This window comes from Camelus ferus, chromosome 4, assembly GCF_009834535.1.
Source record: "Camelus ferus isolate YT-003-E chromosome 4, BCGSAC_Cfer_1.0, whole genome shotgun sequence".
Lineage (NCBI taxonomy): Eukaryota > Metazoa > Chordata > Mammalia > Artiodactyla > Camelidae > Camelus > Camelus ferus.
In genome coordinates this window covers 34,219,892-34,235,875 of record NC_045699.1, presented here as the reverse complement: position 1 = coordinate 34,235,875, position 15,984 = coordinate 34,219,892, and the positions used below count along the sequence as shown (strand labels likewise).

General features: G+C 42.0%; 1 protein-coding gene across 2 annotated transcripts in view; it reads right to left on the bottom strand.

Moving 5' to 3' along the window:
• Positions 1–15,984, bottom strand: part of FAM189A2 (family with sequence similarity 189 member A2) — an 81,800-nt gene extending 65,816 nt beyond the window's left edge. The window contains exons 1-3 of one of the 2 annotated variants that reach the window (XM_014565244.2): positions 15,143–15,984; positions 11,563–11,715; positions 10,491–10,629 (exon numbers count right to left, since the gene is read on the bottom strand). In XM_014565244.2, the coding sequence (XP_014420730.2) occupies positions 10,491–10,629; positions 11,563–11,639 (216 nt within the window). In that variant the 5' untranslated portion in view covers positions 11,640–11,715; positions 15,143–15,984. Of the gene's footprint in view, positions 1–10,490; positions 10,630–11,562; positions 11,716–13,912; positions 14,314–15,142 lie in introns of those variants that run through there. The other variant, XM_032477795.1, reaches the window with a different exon arrangement.

Below are 15,984 nucleotides of genomic sequence, written 5' to 3'. Positions count from 1 at the left end.
TGATGTTTGAAATGTTGAAGCAGTTTAATTAGCTGAGATTTCAAACAGACCAAACAGTATCTAAATATTTCTTAAAAAGTGATTGTTAACAACTGCAAGATTATGAAGAGAATTAAAAGTTCTGTAAGTACTAGAGCTATAATACATTGAGAACAACTTGTTTAAACCACAAGTAAACTTCTGAAGAGTCTTTTCTGCAAATAAGACCCACCCTCAGTGTTACCAGAAAGCTTGCATTAACAGTCCAGAGGGGCACATGACCCCAGCTGGCCAAGCAGACATCTTGCCTGGAATTTTTCAAGCTGGAGCTGGTAAAAAAGTCTCTGGTGTGAGAGCGTGGAGTCTAGGGTCTTACAAGTTGCTTGTAGTCTTTTCTTGGGCTTTGTGGAGGAGCCCAGCCTGCAGGGAGAGTGGAGCTGACGGGTAGAGGGAAACAGATGCAAGATCCATAGAAAGAGCAAGAGCGAGAGTGGGAAGAGGAGACAGAAACAGAACTGTCCTGGTGGCATTTAAGTCCTCATTCCAGTCCATCTCTCAGGTCCAGCTGCACTTCAGACTTCCTGCCTTCAGGCTCTTCAATTCTTCCTTCAGTTACATGAGATACCTGGATATCTTTTCCCAAAAAATCGCCTTTTCTGACTACTTTGATTTGCATTTCTGCCTCTGGCAACACAAACATTTTAATATTCCCAGGTATCTTGATAAATTCAGGTAAGAGCTGTATAGCAGGAAACCCAGCTCACAAAGAAAGAGTTGTGTTATAGTCAGTATCACCAAGTTGTTAATCATGAACAGCCTCGGAAAGAATATGAAAACAAATACATGTATGTATATGCACAACTGGGACATTATGCTGTACACCAGAAATTGACAGTGTAACTGACTATACTTCAATTAAAATTTTTTAAAACATTTTTTATTGAGTTATAGTCATTTTACAACGTTGTGTCAAAAAAATTTTTGTAATTGAAAAATGAACAGTCTGGGGAAATTCTGCAATAAGAAAACTTATATTTAAGCTGCTTATGTATGGAATATTAAACTTACACAATACACAAAAATTACATTATAAACATAAATGTAAGAGCTAAAACTATAAAATCCTTAGAAGAAAACAGGAGTCAATCTTCCTGACCTTGAGTTAAGTAATGATTTCTTAAATGTGATACTGAAAGTACTAGCAACCAAAGGAAAAAACAGATGAATTAGATGTCATCAAAATTAAAAACTTTTGTGCTTCAAAGGACACCATGAAGAAAAAGCAATCCACAAGTTGGGAGAAAAATTTTGCAAATAATACATCTGATAAAGGACTTATATACTAAAGAATTCAATAATAACTCTTAACAACCCAATGACAAAAAGACAACTAACTCAATTTTCTTTTATTTTTTTCTTTTATTTTTTTTTGGGGGGGTGGGGTTAGGTTTATTTATTTGTTTATTTTTAGAGGAGGTAGCTGGGGATTGAACCCAAGACCTTATGTATGCTAAGCATGTGCTCTATCACTTGAGCTATACCTTCCCCTCAACTCAATTTTGAAATGGGCAACCATCAGAATAGACAAATTACTCCAAAGAGGATATACAAATGGCCAATAAGCACCTGAAAAGATGCTCAATACCATTGCTCATTAGGGAAAAAAAAAAAAAACATAATGAGATACCACTTCACACCTACCAGAGTGGCTAGAATAAAAAAGACAGACAATAACAAGTGTTGAAGAGAATGTGAAGAAATTACTGTTAAGAAAAGCTGTGAAAGAAGCACATGGAATGAATATATGTTATAGGTGCAACTCAGTATGTGTAATGAAGACAGAAAATAGACCATTACCATCTAGACCAGTCCCATCTCCCCTCTTTCATGTTAGTAGCTTGAACTGGAAGAATAGCAGAACTAATCAGTGATTAGTGAAAGCCAGGTGATTCTTTTTTTTTTTAACAAAAAATTTCAAGTGGGTAATATCACCCATCTTATTGTTTGCTCCTTCCATATAAGTGCCAAAATGTTTGGTTATATGCTGCTCCAAATTCCATTAGAACCTTAACAAAGTGCACACAGAATTAACTGTGTCAAAATAGTTTTCTCTTTACAGCCTCCTTCTTCCTGACTTTCAAATGCCTATTGAAAAGAATCAGTGTCTCTTTTCTGAAAACAAGCTGAAGAGCAATCACCTTGCTGTTCCAAAGCAGCTGTACCGTGTTTGGTTTTTCCACTCCAAAAATAACAGAAAATTTTGGAGACAGTGACATGGCAGGGAAGCAAGAGTTGGAATGCAAAGCCTTCCTGTCTCTCAGCGAAGGCTCTTGAGTCCTTAAGTAGTTGCATTCCAACGTCACAAGGAAGCTGAAGAGGGCAAAGGCAAACAGGAGAGTGTTAGAGGCAGCCCTGGCATTCCTCTCCCAGGAGATACCAAGTTTGGTCATGGCCTAGAGCGGTTAGGGTGCCCTGCAGGAGGTACTGCCACCACTAGAGTCCGTGTGGCCACCTGCAGGGAGATGGTATCTTCTCCAAGTTCTACTCAGCAGCATAGAGCCTTCTCAAACTCCCACCTGGATGCCACCCTATTTTACTCCTCACCCTCCTCCTCATTCCATAGAACTACACCTCGTTGCTACTTCACCTACTGACAAAGATGCAAATTGATTTCTTTCATCTTTCTTCCCTTTAAAAATGGAAAATGCGTATGTCAAATGCCTCTCTATTTTCCTTAGTTTTTAACAGCACATAATTCAGTTAATTCCTCCCTGGGCAGTCCTTCCCTCTTATCTAATCATCATTTTTATCCCAGTGTTCCTATACCTGCTACAGTTAGGCCCAATTATATCATTAAAATCTCTCTGTCTCTGTCTCACTCCCATTTATGAATGAGAAATAAGTAAAAGTAAAGGCCCTTTCAACAAATGATGCTGGAGCAATTGGAAATCCCTAAGCTAAAAAAAAAAAAAAAAAAAAAAGAAAAGAGCATTGACCTAAACCTCATACCTTATACAAAAATAATCCAAAATGGATCACAGATTTAAATGTAGTATTAAAGTTATAAATCTTTTAGAAAAAAATAGGAGGAAATCTTTGGGATCTAATTCTAGGTAAAGATGTATCTAAATATATAAAGCAAATATTGACAGATCTGAAGGGAGAAATTGACAATACAAAGATAACACATGGTGTGGATGTGGAGAAAAAGGAACTCTTGCACACTGTTGTAGGGAATGCAAATAGTTATAGCCATTATGAAAAACAGTATGGAATTTACTCAAAATATTAAAATAAAACTATCTTACAATTCGGCAATCCCTCTTCTATGTGTACAACCAAAGGAAACAAAATCAGTATCTCAAAGAGACATCTGTACTCCCTTGTTCATCGCAACATTATTCACAATAGCTCAGATATGGAGATAATCTAAGTTTCCATTGATGGATGAATGGACACACAGTCTATGTGTATATATATATGTATATGAGTATGTGTATATATACTCACAATGGGCATTCTGATACACAGTATGCATATTATATATATATACTTTATATATATTCACACACAATGGAATATATTTAACCTTAAAAAGAAGGAAATCCTGCTATTTGAGGCAACATGCACAAACCTGGAGGACATTAATTGTGGATGAAACCTGGAGGCTAAATGAAATAAGCCAGATACAGAAAGACAAATACTGTACCATCTCTCTTAAATTTGGAATCTAAAATAGTCAAACTTATAAAGGCAAAGAATAGAATGGTGGTTTCCAGGGGCTGGTAGGAGGGGAAATGGGGAATTGCTGGGTAAGAGTTCCAAAGTTTGTTACGCAAGATGACTAAGTGCTAGAGATCTCATGTACAGCAATGTGACTACGTACAGCATTGTGTACTGGAAATTCGCTAAGCGGATAGATCTCAAGTGTTCTTACCACACACACACACACACAAGAAACATCAAAAGAAAATGGTAAGTATGTGAGGTGATGGATGTATGAATAGGCTTGATTGTGATTATTTCACAGTGTACATATATAGCAAAACATCAAGTTGTACACCTAAATATGTACATTTTTAACTTCTCAGTTATACCACAATAAAGATGGAAAAACAATAGTCACATATTAAAGGTAAACTTTTTTAAAGTAAGTTAATCAGAGTTGTACCAGTTTAAATACATTAAAGGTTGTGACTACAGATTTTTAAAGCAAATGTACCAGAATTTTCATGTTTTCAAATAAATGGTTTTTCCTTTAAAACTGCTGGTTTTGTGAAGCCGCCACGATGAAAATATCTAAGTGATGGGTTGATGCACAGAGTTGAGGAAAGTTGTGTACAGACCTGCCTGCACAACTCCCTCCTGACCACCTCCATCCCTCCCTCCCAGAGAACGAGGGGCAGGTCCCCACATTCAAGTGCTTTGGGAAGGGGCCTGAGAGGGAACCAACAGTGTGGTTCCCAGGACTCCTTGTGAGGGAGTCTGTGAGTCCGCTGAATTTGCCAGTAGCTGGTTGTGTGTTGTTTGATTAGACCCCGTATCTGCAGTCAGGAAGCAAGGCTCCCCTGTGAGGCCCTCCCTTCAGCTCTAGGAAGTCCCAAAGATGAAGTAGCGCCTGTTGAGGCCTCTCTGGTCTGGACTATTTAGGATCCAGGATCAGCACCCTTTAGAGAAGATGTTCCACGTATGCTGTATCTGGCACCCAGAGAGCCTATTGCTTCGAGAGCCTCCTGGTGATGGATGGTGTCTGGTCATTCTCCTGCCACCACTCAGAGCCTGCTTGGGACACACACGATCAGGCTTATAAAAATAGCAAGTGTGTAGGGCTAAACAGAACGCCCAAGTCTGGCCCCGTGCTGAGTGCTTATTAACGATGACTGATACATATATAAAATGCCAATTAAACCAAAATTGAAAACAAACTACAGTTTCTGTTCTGGATTTTGCATGTAAACATTTTTGTTTAAATTGATGAAGGTGGTAGGAGAAAAAAAATCACTCTAGATTTCACTCTTATAAACATATCTGTCTAGTCCCAAACCCGAATGCTTTTCTTTTATCACTTCCACTGCCGGGAAGATAACAAAGCAATTTAGAGCCTCGTAGATTTGATCTTGGCACAAACCTTGCTGTCAATCAAGAGAGACTAAGGCTGAGCATTCTCTGGGAAGTGTCTTCGTGTATCTAGTTGACAGAGGATCAGAACAATGCAAAAACTTCCAGCCCCAGGGCCACTCCAGGGTAAAGACTTTGTGCTCACAACGGTTCACCCCACAGGCTGTGGGTGGGCCTGGGCCAGTACAGTGTACGAGAAAGAAAATCAGGTCCGAAACTGAATGTAAGGCTTTCCATATCCGAGGGAAGGGTCTGGACAAGTAGCAGGCAGGTGCGAGTTCCAATGACAAGTCCCTGAGTCAGTCAGAGGGGTCTGTTGCCCAGTTGTTGTCAAGGGTATTATTACAGGGAAAAATTGTCATGGATGGTACACTATTTGCAGTCTACTTGATAGCCACAAGTCAACGTTGACTTTCAACTACGTCTGGTCTTCTGAGAGCTAGCACACCTGGACTGCACCCTTCTGGCTACTCCCAGAGATCCCTTCATGACTTTCACTTCTGTGTCATCCCATTCTCACACTGAATACACACACAGAAACACAAGATGTGTTTCAGTAACACACTGAAACTGCCTGTTTCTTTCACGGAGGTGATTATGAAGATGCTGTCTCTTGTATCACACAGGGCATCCTGGGAGTTATAGGAAAGGAAGTTCCCGGAAAAGATCTGCCTCTCCTGAATAGCTGGCTTGTTTTTGCTTTAACGATTGTGATTCTTGTTATCGGTGGCACAGCCCACTTAATTCTGGCTGCTGAGTAGTTCAGAGTCCAGGGGTCCCACCAGCAGAGAGTGCGCAATGCCATGGCCAGCGATGTGTATACCCAAGACATTCCTGGAGCCATCTTTTTTCCCTACACCAAGCTTTCTTCAGCGTGATGGCATTGATTTTTTTTTTAATTCTATTTTACTTCACACATCTTTGCAAGGCACTTTAAACCCTCAGGGAGAGATAAGGTATGAACAAGTGAGAAGACAAATCAGACGGGTAACTGGCAGAAACGACTTGCTTTAAAATACTTTCACTTCATTTTTGTTTGTTCATTTTGGTAATCTTGCCTCATCTGTCTTTCAATGGCTGTGTTTACAAACCAACGTTTTCCACACTGAGGTGCAGAACATGTTTTTAAGGGGCCTTGATATTTTTAATTGATTAATTATTTTGGTGGGGGGAGGTAATTAAGTTCACTTATTTATTTTTGGAGGAGGTGCTGGGGCTTGAACCCAGGACCTCGTGCATGCTAAGCATGTGCTCTATCGCTTGAGCTACACCCTCCCCTCCGGCCTTGATATTTTTAACTTTTGATGGCTTTATTCCCATGATGGGACTTCTTCCAAATGACGCGGCATAAAGAGCTTCTAATGAGCATTTGCTAATGTTTTCCAAGAAAAACAGACCTCTAGATAGCTCCAGGGAGCACCGACAAACCTGGGCAGTGGTGAAGGTCAGCATGGCGGTGGGGGGAGAACCCGGAGCTCTGAAGTCAGGTGTGTGACGCACAGAAAATAGGACAAGGTCTCAGCCTCGCCCTCCGGCCACAGTGAATGAGCATGGGCGCCTCTGGGCTTCAGGGTCCTCCTCAGAGACTTGAAGAGAGTTGCCTGTGGCTTCTGTCTGGTTAGGAGCAGAGAAAGGCAGGAAGAGCCCGGAAGCCCCCCGACCCCCACTCCACCCCGCCTCCGAGAGGACAGAGAAAGGGTGGCTGAGAGGCAGGCAGAGGAGGGCTCCCCTCCAGAGTTCTGTCTGTGCCTGGCGCTGGGCGGCACCTCAACTCGACTGAAGCACAGGGACTTTCAGGGAGGAAGGTGGGGGGGAGAGTAATCCAGAGAATCTGTGACGAAGTGGTGGGTATGTATGAGGACGGGAAGTTATCACTGTTTTTAGATCAAGCATCGCCAATCATGTTCACGTATACTTCCTGTTTTTCTCTCTCTACTTCTCTCTCCCTAGTATCATTTTTTAAAGCTAGACACATCACTTTTAAACATTTACCACTGTAACCATGTTTAACTGTACAGTTCAGTGGCACCAGGGACACTCCCACTGTTGTGCAGCCATCACCAACACCCATATCCAGAGCTTTTTCCATCTGCCCAAACTGAACTCAATACCCACTAAACATCAACCCCCGAGTCTCCCTCCCCCGGCCCCCGGCCACCAGAATTCTACTTTCTGTCTCTAATGAATCTGAATACTCTAGGTACCTCGTGGAATTAGAATCATACAATTTCTCCTTTTGTGCCTGGCTTATTTCACTTAGCATAACGTCTTCACGGTTCATCCAGGTTATAGATTACGTCAGAATTTCCTTCCTTTTTAAGGCTGAATAATATTCCTTTATATGTATACGTCCATCTTGTTTATCCATTTATCCATCAATGGCCATGTGGGTCGTTTCCTCCTTTTGACTACTGTGAATAATGCTGCTACATTAGGTGTACAACTATCTGTTCAAGTCTCTGCTTCCAGTCCTTTGGGAAAATATATCCAAAAGTGGGGTGGCTGGGCCATAGACATATCTTTTTTTTTTTTTTTAAATATTTTTAACATTCACAAAAGTGGAGAAGACAGTACAAGCAGCCCTAGGTAGCCATCACCCAGCTTCAACCATTGCTGGCCCACGGCTTATCTTGCTGCACCCACACTCTCGACTCCCTTTACCACTGGACTACTTTACAGCAAACCCCAGACACCTATACCGTTACCTTTATAAATACTTCAGAGCCTACTTCTACTGGAAATGATCTAGGTACTTTTTAGGGAGTAATGTACATTGTGAGTGCCTCACTACCCAATAACAACATGGGTAAATCCTCACTGAGCATGAATCGTTGTTTGGAACTTTGCGTGAAGTGGCAGCCTTTTAAAAGAAATGTTTTATTATGAAAATTTTCAAACGTACTACAAACTGGAGAAAACTGAACAAGGAACCCTCATGTGCCCACCAGCCAGCTTCGATGACTATCAATAATAGCAAAATGGCACTTTTTAAAAATGTGGGCATAAGATTGCTCAAGTGATACTCTGACACTTGATTCTTCTAAGAACCCTTTCCACTCTGGAAAGGTTTATTCCTCAACACTGAAAGCACCTATTTTTAAGTGACTGAATCTTTGCTATAGATGCTTATAAGCATGAGCCTGAGTTCTCAGCCACAGTGTGATTCGTGGTTTCTCTGAGCTCACTTGTCTCTCCTCCCTGGCCTAAATCTGGGTGACTTTCAGTTTTCCCTCGAAGATGATTATTTACAGAAAGAACAAGTTGACATTTAAAGAAAGGCAATGGCTAAGAAGTTATTTTCCCTTCTATCGTAAGTACAGAAAATGTGTGGTCAAGAATTGAAGCTGTACATGTCTAATATATTTAATGAGGAATTTGCTTAATTTTAGAGGCAGATGCATTTTCTGGTTATTCTTTAAAATGACTATATTGCTAAGCTTTTGTTGCCTAACAAATCCCCCCTCCCCAAATTTAGTGACTTAAAACAACCATCAAGAGGGAAGGATTTTCTCTGTTAGGTATCAAAACTTATTTTATGTCATTGATCCTAAGTTACATTTTATTATCTTTGAAATTAGGCTGCATGGATCCAGTAATCTATGACATTGTAGAATTACTCTTCACCAGGCAGGAGTCAGGACATATTTGTTGTTGCTGCCATAAAACTGAACTTGGTCATGGCTGCTCACAGTATCATCACTTCAGTTGAGTAGAGTGCACCGTTGTATGCATGTGTTAAGTGATCTTTTAAAAGATTGCACTAAAATTTAGCATGAGATTGAGAAGTTACTATGTACTTAGAAAGGTGCTGAAACAGATCAGTTGCATGGAAAATTGACATTAGTGGAGAAATGACCTTGATCAGATATGTCCTTGCAGATCTTTGCTCTATGAGACCTAAGAAAGGATTAGATCAGACTGTTATATTTTGAAACTAAGATGCATGCAAAAGAACTGCCCATCACATACTAATAAATTTCTCAAAATGGGTGTCAGAAGCTTGGCCAAAAAATCCTGTAATCAATAGTTGAGCACTCCTTTAAGAAGTGCTACATATTCAGTGCTCTTGATGGCTGATATCATTGGCTCAACAAGCTATAAATTTGTTTCTCTGAGATATAAAAGAATTCCAGAGGCAGCTTGTCCTGAATGGTTAGAGAGTATCACAAAGTTATCAGTGATGTAGGTTTGTTTGATCTCGCTATTCTGCTATTTTCTGCAAGTGACTCTTGTCTCATGGTATAATATAGCTGCTTCACATCCAGGTATCACACCTGTATTCCAGGAATGAAGGAAGGAATGAAGAGAGAGCAAAGGGCAGGTGCCAGCTGACTTTTTTGAGGAGGATATGTTGTTAAAGGAAGGGAAGGAAAAGTCTGTAAAGCCTGGGTCTCCAGAAGAGAAGCACCCTTTTCCGAGTCATTCACTCTTATCTACTTTTAGGCCCTGGCTGGCATCAGCAGTTACCTGAGAATCAGTGTCAGGAACCCAGGGGGTACCTCCATGTGGACGCTTTGCTAAGGGTAGACGAGAAGGCAGGGTGTTTCAACCAACCTGGTAACCATTATTCACCTAAGCTCCTCCCTTTGGCCCTCCCTCCTTTTCTTGGACTTTCTCTCAGGGATGTCACAGGAAAACTAGGTCAAACATCTTGTTTGTCTCAGGAGAGCCAGCCATTTCTCCTCCCCAACACTACCACCTTTCTCTATTGCAAAATGTAATTATCCAGAGTCTTGGAAACACCTTGTATATACTCCCTTAGCGACCTGTATATAAATGTAGCAGACTGTCTTTTCCCAAAAAAGTCACAGCAGAATTTCCAGTCCCACATTCTTCCAGAACCTTGCCTCTCTCCAAGAAGAGGTATATTCTATTTAGTCTCCCCTGGAAACAGAATGGGACTCGTGACTGCTTTAGTGACTAGGATGTGGTAGAAACAGTGATTCATGGCTTATGAGGCTAGGTCAGAGAAGGAGATACAATTTCCTCCTGGCCCCTTCTCTTGGAGGGTTTGCCTTCAGAATTGAGCTGCTACGCTGTGAAGAAGTCCAAGCCAACTCTCACAGAGAAACCCCACGGGAAAGCTGAAGTGGAGGAGAATTGAGACTCCAGCCAACAGCCACCATCAATTGCTTGACGTGTGTGTGAACAAGCCTTCAGATGTTTCCAGACCCCAAGCCTTCAAGGCCTCCAGCTAAGACCCCATACATTGTGGGCAGAGACAGGCTGTCCTGCTGCACCTGTCCAAATTCCTGACCCATGGAATCCATGAGCTATTTCCACCACTCACTTCTAGGATAATTTATTAGACAGCCATACTAACTAGAACAGCAAACCGAGCTTAAGACAGGAAACCTTCTTAAAACAGGAACCTTCTAAGGTTCTTTCATTACCTTGGCATCTGCAGACTCCCACTCGTGCTGGGTCACAGTAACAATGCACTGAGACTGGAGGGGCAACCACAGGGATGGTTCTGCTGCCACAGCCAGCTCAGCCATAGGGGAGGCAAAGGAACGGAAAATGGGAAGAGACCTGCAGAAGCATAAGAATAATTGGGAATTGACTGTACAGTGTATAGAATGTAACTTGCCCAACCCTGACCATTTCTAACCTTGATCTTGTGTCTACTAGGACTCTATTTTTGGCATTGGCATTTGATAGTTCCCCTGTCCCTTTGGAAAAAAAAAAAAAAAACACAGGGAAGGAGATATAGCTCAGTGGTAGAGTCTGTGCTTAGCATGCACAAGGTCCTGGGTTCAATCCTCAGTACCTCCATTAAAAAAAAAAGAAAGAAAGCAAGAAGAAAACTATGTGGGGAAGGGAGGCTTAAATCAGCACATCCCCCTGGACCTTAGTACTCCCAGTTTTCTGGTTTCCTTTGGGGTCTTTTTCTCATTTACATACATCTACTCCTTATCGCTTCATTTGCTAAAAACAGGTGGTCTGCGTGGGGGGTGACACCAGGGAGCCGGAGTGAAGGAGAGGGGAGACTGAGACCTGAAAGGCGGAAAAACCAACAAAAGGGCACATTTCTGACGTTGCCATTTTAGATTGTGGAGCATGGTTCCGTGGGGACCTCCTGAGAAGCACACGGAAGTTCTTCCCTGTAGATACTGTTGGCTAGTGTTTGTTGGGCACTAACTGGGCTCTGCATTCCCACTCATTTAATCACCACACCATGAGGTGAGTTTTAATAACCCCCATTTACAGATGACAAAGCTGAGGCTTAAAAAGCTTAAACTGCCCAAGGCCACAGAGCTGGGCAGAGGAGGAGCCCCACCCTTCAACTTTAGTCCCTGTAACTGCCACTCTAGAGCAGCTTCTGCTGTGCAAAGAGGGCAGAGGGTTTCACTGGTTTCTCTCAGAAGCCCTTGGAAAATGCAAAATTGTCTTTTGGGCCTGAAATCAAAAGCCTCTGGGGAAAAAGTCCCCAAATGTACAATAGGAATTATCTGGCAAACTTACCCCCAGGGCTGCCAGCTGGTAGCCCGGCTGAGAAGGAACATTCTCGGGGACCCTTGGTAAGCCTCTCCAGTGGCCATGTTATTTGTGTGATTATGCAGCTAACAAGATTTCACAGACCCACTTGGACGGCAAAACCACAGACCGATGGCAATCCTGGAGCAAAGAACGAAAGTGAGTTTTAGGTCTTAAAGAATCCCTGGCAGGGAGCAAAGTTCCTCATGGCCCCATCACTGTCGCCTCCTTCATCAGTCAGAGTCCTATTCTTAGTTTGAGGTATCTCAGTTGTCACCAAAGAGAACTCAACCGGCTGAATAATTACAGTGGCCCAGAATAGCTCCTCTGATGGGGGAAGAGCAAGCCGACAGGCAGGCAGGCTGACAGGCTGCTAAACTGTTAGGTGAAACTGGGAGAGGAGGAGGGAGATTCTGTGAACTGGGCCTTCCTTTTCTCTCAGGGACAATGTCAGAATAGCTGGTTTGGTTGCAAAAACTTTGCTTTAGTTGGGGAAAAGCAAAATCAAAGTAGAGAACTATGATGCCTAGGTCCAAGAAAGAAAGTCTTTATCCATTTAATGCCTTTTATTCATTTTGCCAGACTTTAAAAATGGAAATAGCTTTGCTGACTTCTTACAAAATTAATATATTTTCATTGTAAAAAAAAAACAAACAAACCTGGCATACAGTCAAGTTTGGAAAGGAAGGTAAAAATCAGCAGGACTCCATTCTCCAAAGCTCAGAGAGACAAACGCTATTCACTTCCTGGTGGGTTTTGTTGTAGCGGTGGTATGCAAACAACTGGTATTCGCTACCCAGAGCTTTCCCCTGTTTCTCCAGGAAAAGTTCACCCAAATTCCTTTGGTGCAAATTCTCTCCCTCTAGTTCCCAGGCTGGCGGTGAGAGATTGCCTCACTCTGGGCTTCCAGTTGGGTCCTTAATGGCTTAAACTCACCAGTGCAGCCCATCCCCCTGGCCGAGGAATTTGGTTCAGGAGCGGTCATGTGACCCAAGCCAGCCCAGCCCCCGTGAAGCTCGTGTCTTTTTCTGGGACGTTGAAACAAAGATGCTTTCTACCTTCCACTGGACACGGATGAGGAGACATGTAGCCCCGGGACTGTTGGCAGCTACCTTGTGATCATGAGAGAAGTAACAACACAGAATGCGGAAGAGAGAGATAGAAAGAAACCTTCCCCTCTTGGAAGTTACTGAGCCTCTGAAAATCCTGCCTTTTCAGTTACAGGAATCAATACCTTACTTTATTATTAGATCAGCTTTGAGTTGAGTTTTCAGTTACTAGCAGCTGGGAAAGTATTCTGCTCAATAGCAGTTCCTTTGGACTTCCTTCTGACATACACCCCCACCACCGTACCCTCACGCATATGGTTTTATGAAAAAATACGGGGTTGTGATATCTTTTCAGGCTGAGAAAAACAGGCCTACATACTGGTGATTTCTAATGTCCTTCGTGCCATTTACAGCTCTACTTAAATGTTATCCCAAAAGAATATGAAAACAAATATATGTATATTCATGTATGACTGAAGCATTGTGCTGTACACCAGAAACTGACACATTGTAAACTGACTATACTTCAATAAAAAAAAAATTTTAAATATCATCCTAGTCAGGCTTTTCCCGACCCACTTAGTCTAAAGTAACTCCATTCCCAGTCACTCTTTATCACAACACCCTTTCTTTCATCATAGCACTTATGCGACTCAACTTTAAAAGTATTTATTCCATGTCACCAACTGTTAAAGTGTAATAAGCTCCATTAAAAATAGAGATAACCTGTATCCCGATTTTATGACAGTATTCTTACAAAGCAGATGTTCAGTAAGTGCCTCTTGAATGAATGAATGAACATCTGAATAATATTTCATGTATATATGACAATTTATTTAAAATACGTTCCAAGTGTTGAGTATTCGGGTAGTTTCCAAGTTTTTGCTCATAAGACTGGTTTGGCTCTGTGACATCTTCATATATTTAATTTCTTCGATTCTTAGTATAAATTTTTAAAGTGGAACTGTTGATCAAAAAGGCAAACATATCTTGAAGGGTCTTGATATATATTTTTATGTGGTCCTGCAAAAAATACATGCCAACTTACACTCCAGCTACAAAGCAAGAGACCCTAAGGCTCCACTTCGTTCCCTACAGATGGAAAATATCTCTTTGTTGTCTTATTTTCATGTCATTATTAGTGGAGTTGAATTTTGTTTCATATATTCATTAGTTATATGTATTGCTTTTTAAGGTAACTTTATCCTTTGCCCATTTTTCTATTGGGATTTCAGCTTTCCTTATTGATTTGAAGGCAGGTTTTTTAAAAGAGTAGATGGAGGGTTTACCTTACATATTTATATTATATCAATATCCAGACATCTGGATCTGAGCCTTCAACATTCATTTGAAGTTAGAAAGTCCAGCTGCAACTTCTGGTCCTCTCCTCGTTGGTGGGCTTCTCAGAGAGGGAAGTGATGGGATCCTGGGGTAGTAGCAGCCAAGGGGCCGCACCTGAGTCTCAAAGATATGGTTGGTGTGCCTACAAGTAACAGGCAGCAGAGAGTAATCAGCAGTCTGACCTGCAGAGATCTTGGCATGGGTTAGTTTATCACGGGGATGTAAATGGCTAGCCTTTGAAAGTCTTACTTGATTTGCACGAGCCAAAAGCTTTAGGTTTGATAAAGTGACTTGAATGATCACAATGAAGAGGCACAGTCCCTCAGTCAATTTCCAGTCACACACGAGCCTCCAAAATATTCTGCTAAGTGAAAGAAGCCAGACACACAAGGTCGCATATTGTATTATCCCATTTATACGACACATCAGGAACAGGGAAGTCTACAGAGACAGAAGGCAGACTTGTGGTTGCCAGAGGCTTGAGGGAGGGCTGTGTGGGGATTAACTGCTTAACGAGAATAGGTTTTCCTTTTGGGGTGATGAAAATGTCTTGGAGCCAGACAGAAGTGATGCTTACCAACATTGTGAATATACTAATTATCACTGAATTGTATACTTTAAAATAGTTAACAATTAATTTTATATTACGTGAATTTTATCTCAATTTTTAAAAAAGAACTTTTATATCTAGTTTTGTTTTTTTTTAAAGGCTTATATCTGTCAAGGACCTACCACATGTCAGGCCCTGTGCTAAACAATTACCTGTATTATAGCATATAATTCTCTCAGTCAACCTCTTGTGAGGTTTTTTATACTTAGCATACAGATGAGGAAACTGAGGCTGAAACAAAGAGGTTATATAATTAGTCTAGGCTCACTAATTGGTAGTTTTCAGAGAGGGATTCAAACACAGGCAGTCTGCTCAGGGGCCAACATCCTCAGTCACTGTGCTTTGTTAATACATTGCTTTCTTCAGATAAATTCTCCCTGAGCTTTGTCAAAGAAGAAAGGACACGGACATACATGGGTGGTAGGTCTGGGCAAGTATTTTTGCAGCGCTTACCCTGGGCTAGTCACTTACGCAGGTTCTGCACTGAACGCTCACAGTCACACGTTGTAGAAAGAAACACTGCCATCTTTACTTTGTAGATGAAGAGCCTGAGGTGCAGGCAACGTACCAGGTCCCAGGACCAGTGAGTGACTGCAGCCGATCAGATCAGCCCAGAGGCCAGCCCTTGCTCTGAACCGAGGATGGAGGTGACGAGCTTCACTCCAGCCTCTCAGGCTCTCTCTCACAGGACCCGTTTCTTCTCTTAGCTCAATAAATCTGTGCAGCAGGTAAGAAAATGACAGTTAGGGAGAAGGCACTGCCTCCTCTTCACGTCCCACAGAAAGAGCATTGCCATCCTTCCACCCAGTTAGTACAAATGTGCAAGCCTGGAGAGCTGGTTTCTGTCCCCCTGTCACATGCGTTATCTATTGATGGATGAGTACTGATTAATTTATGAAATGCTAATTAATTTAGGCCTGAAGAGAAATACAGGGACAGGGATCAGTCCTGTAGCTGGCCTAAAACTATCACCTAATATCCTGTGATGTCCCAGACTACGATTTGTTTCTTTAGGGAGTTTTTCAGAATGCATTTCCCCAGACCAGGTCCACAAATGTGACCTCTGCAATCATCCTGCTAACAAAGGCGGACGCCCAGCCCTCAGAAATCCCATCTGATCCGTATTCAGGAGAGCCTTAGGAGCTAATTTTCTAAGCGACAAAAATTTATTTGCCACCCTCCCCCCAAATCTCTATTTCTTATTCCAACACATTTCAGCTGTAGTAGTCCCAGAGAACAGGACCTGAAGAGATATACTCAGGAGCTCTTTCTAGAGTCAGGTGAAACAGTCTTGCCCATCTCGTAGAGGAAGTTGCAAACCATGCCGGAGAGTGGAGGAGCTCCTCCTGCGTGTTCAGGATGCTGGCGTCCCTTGCGGCAGCATGGATGCTGCACATGGCTTGGGTCTGG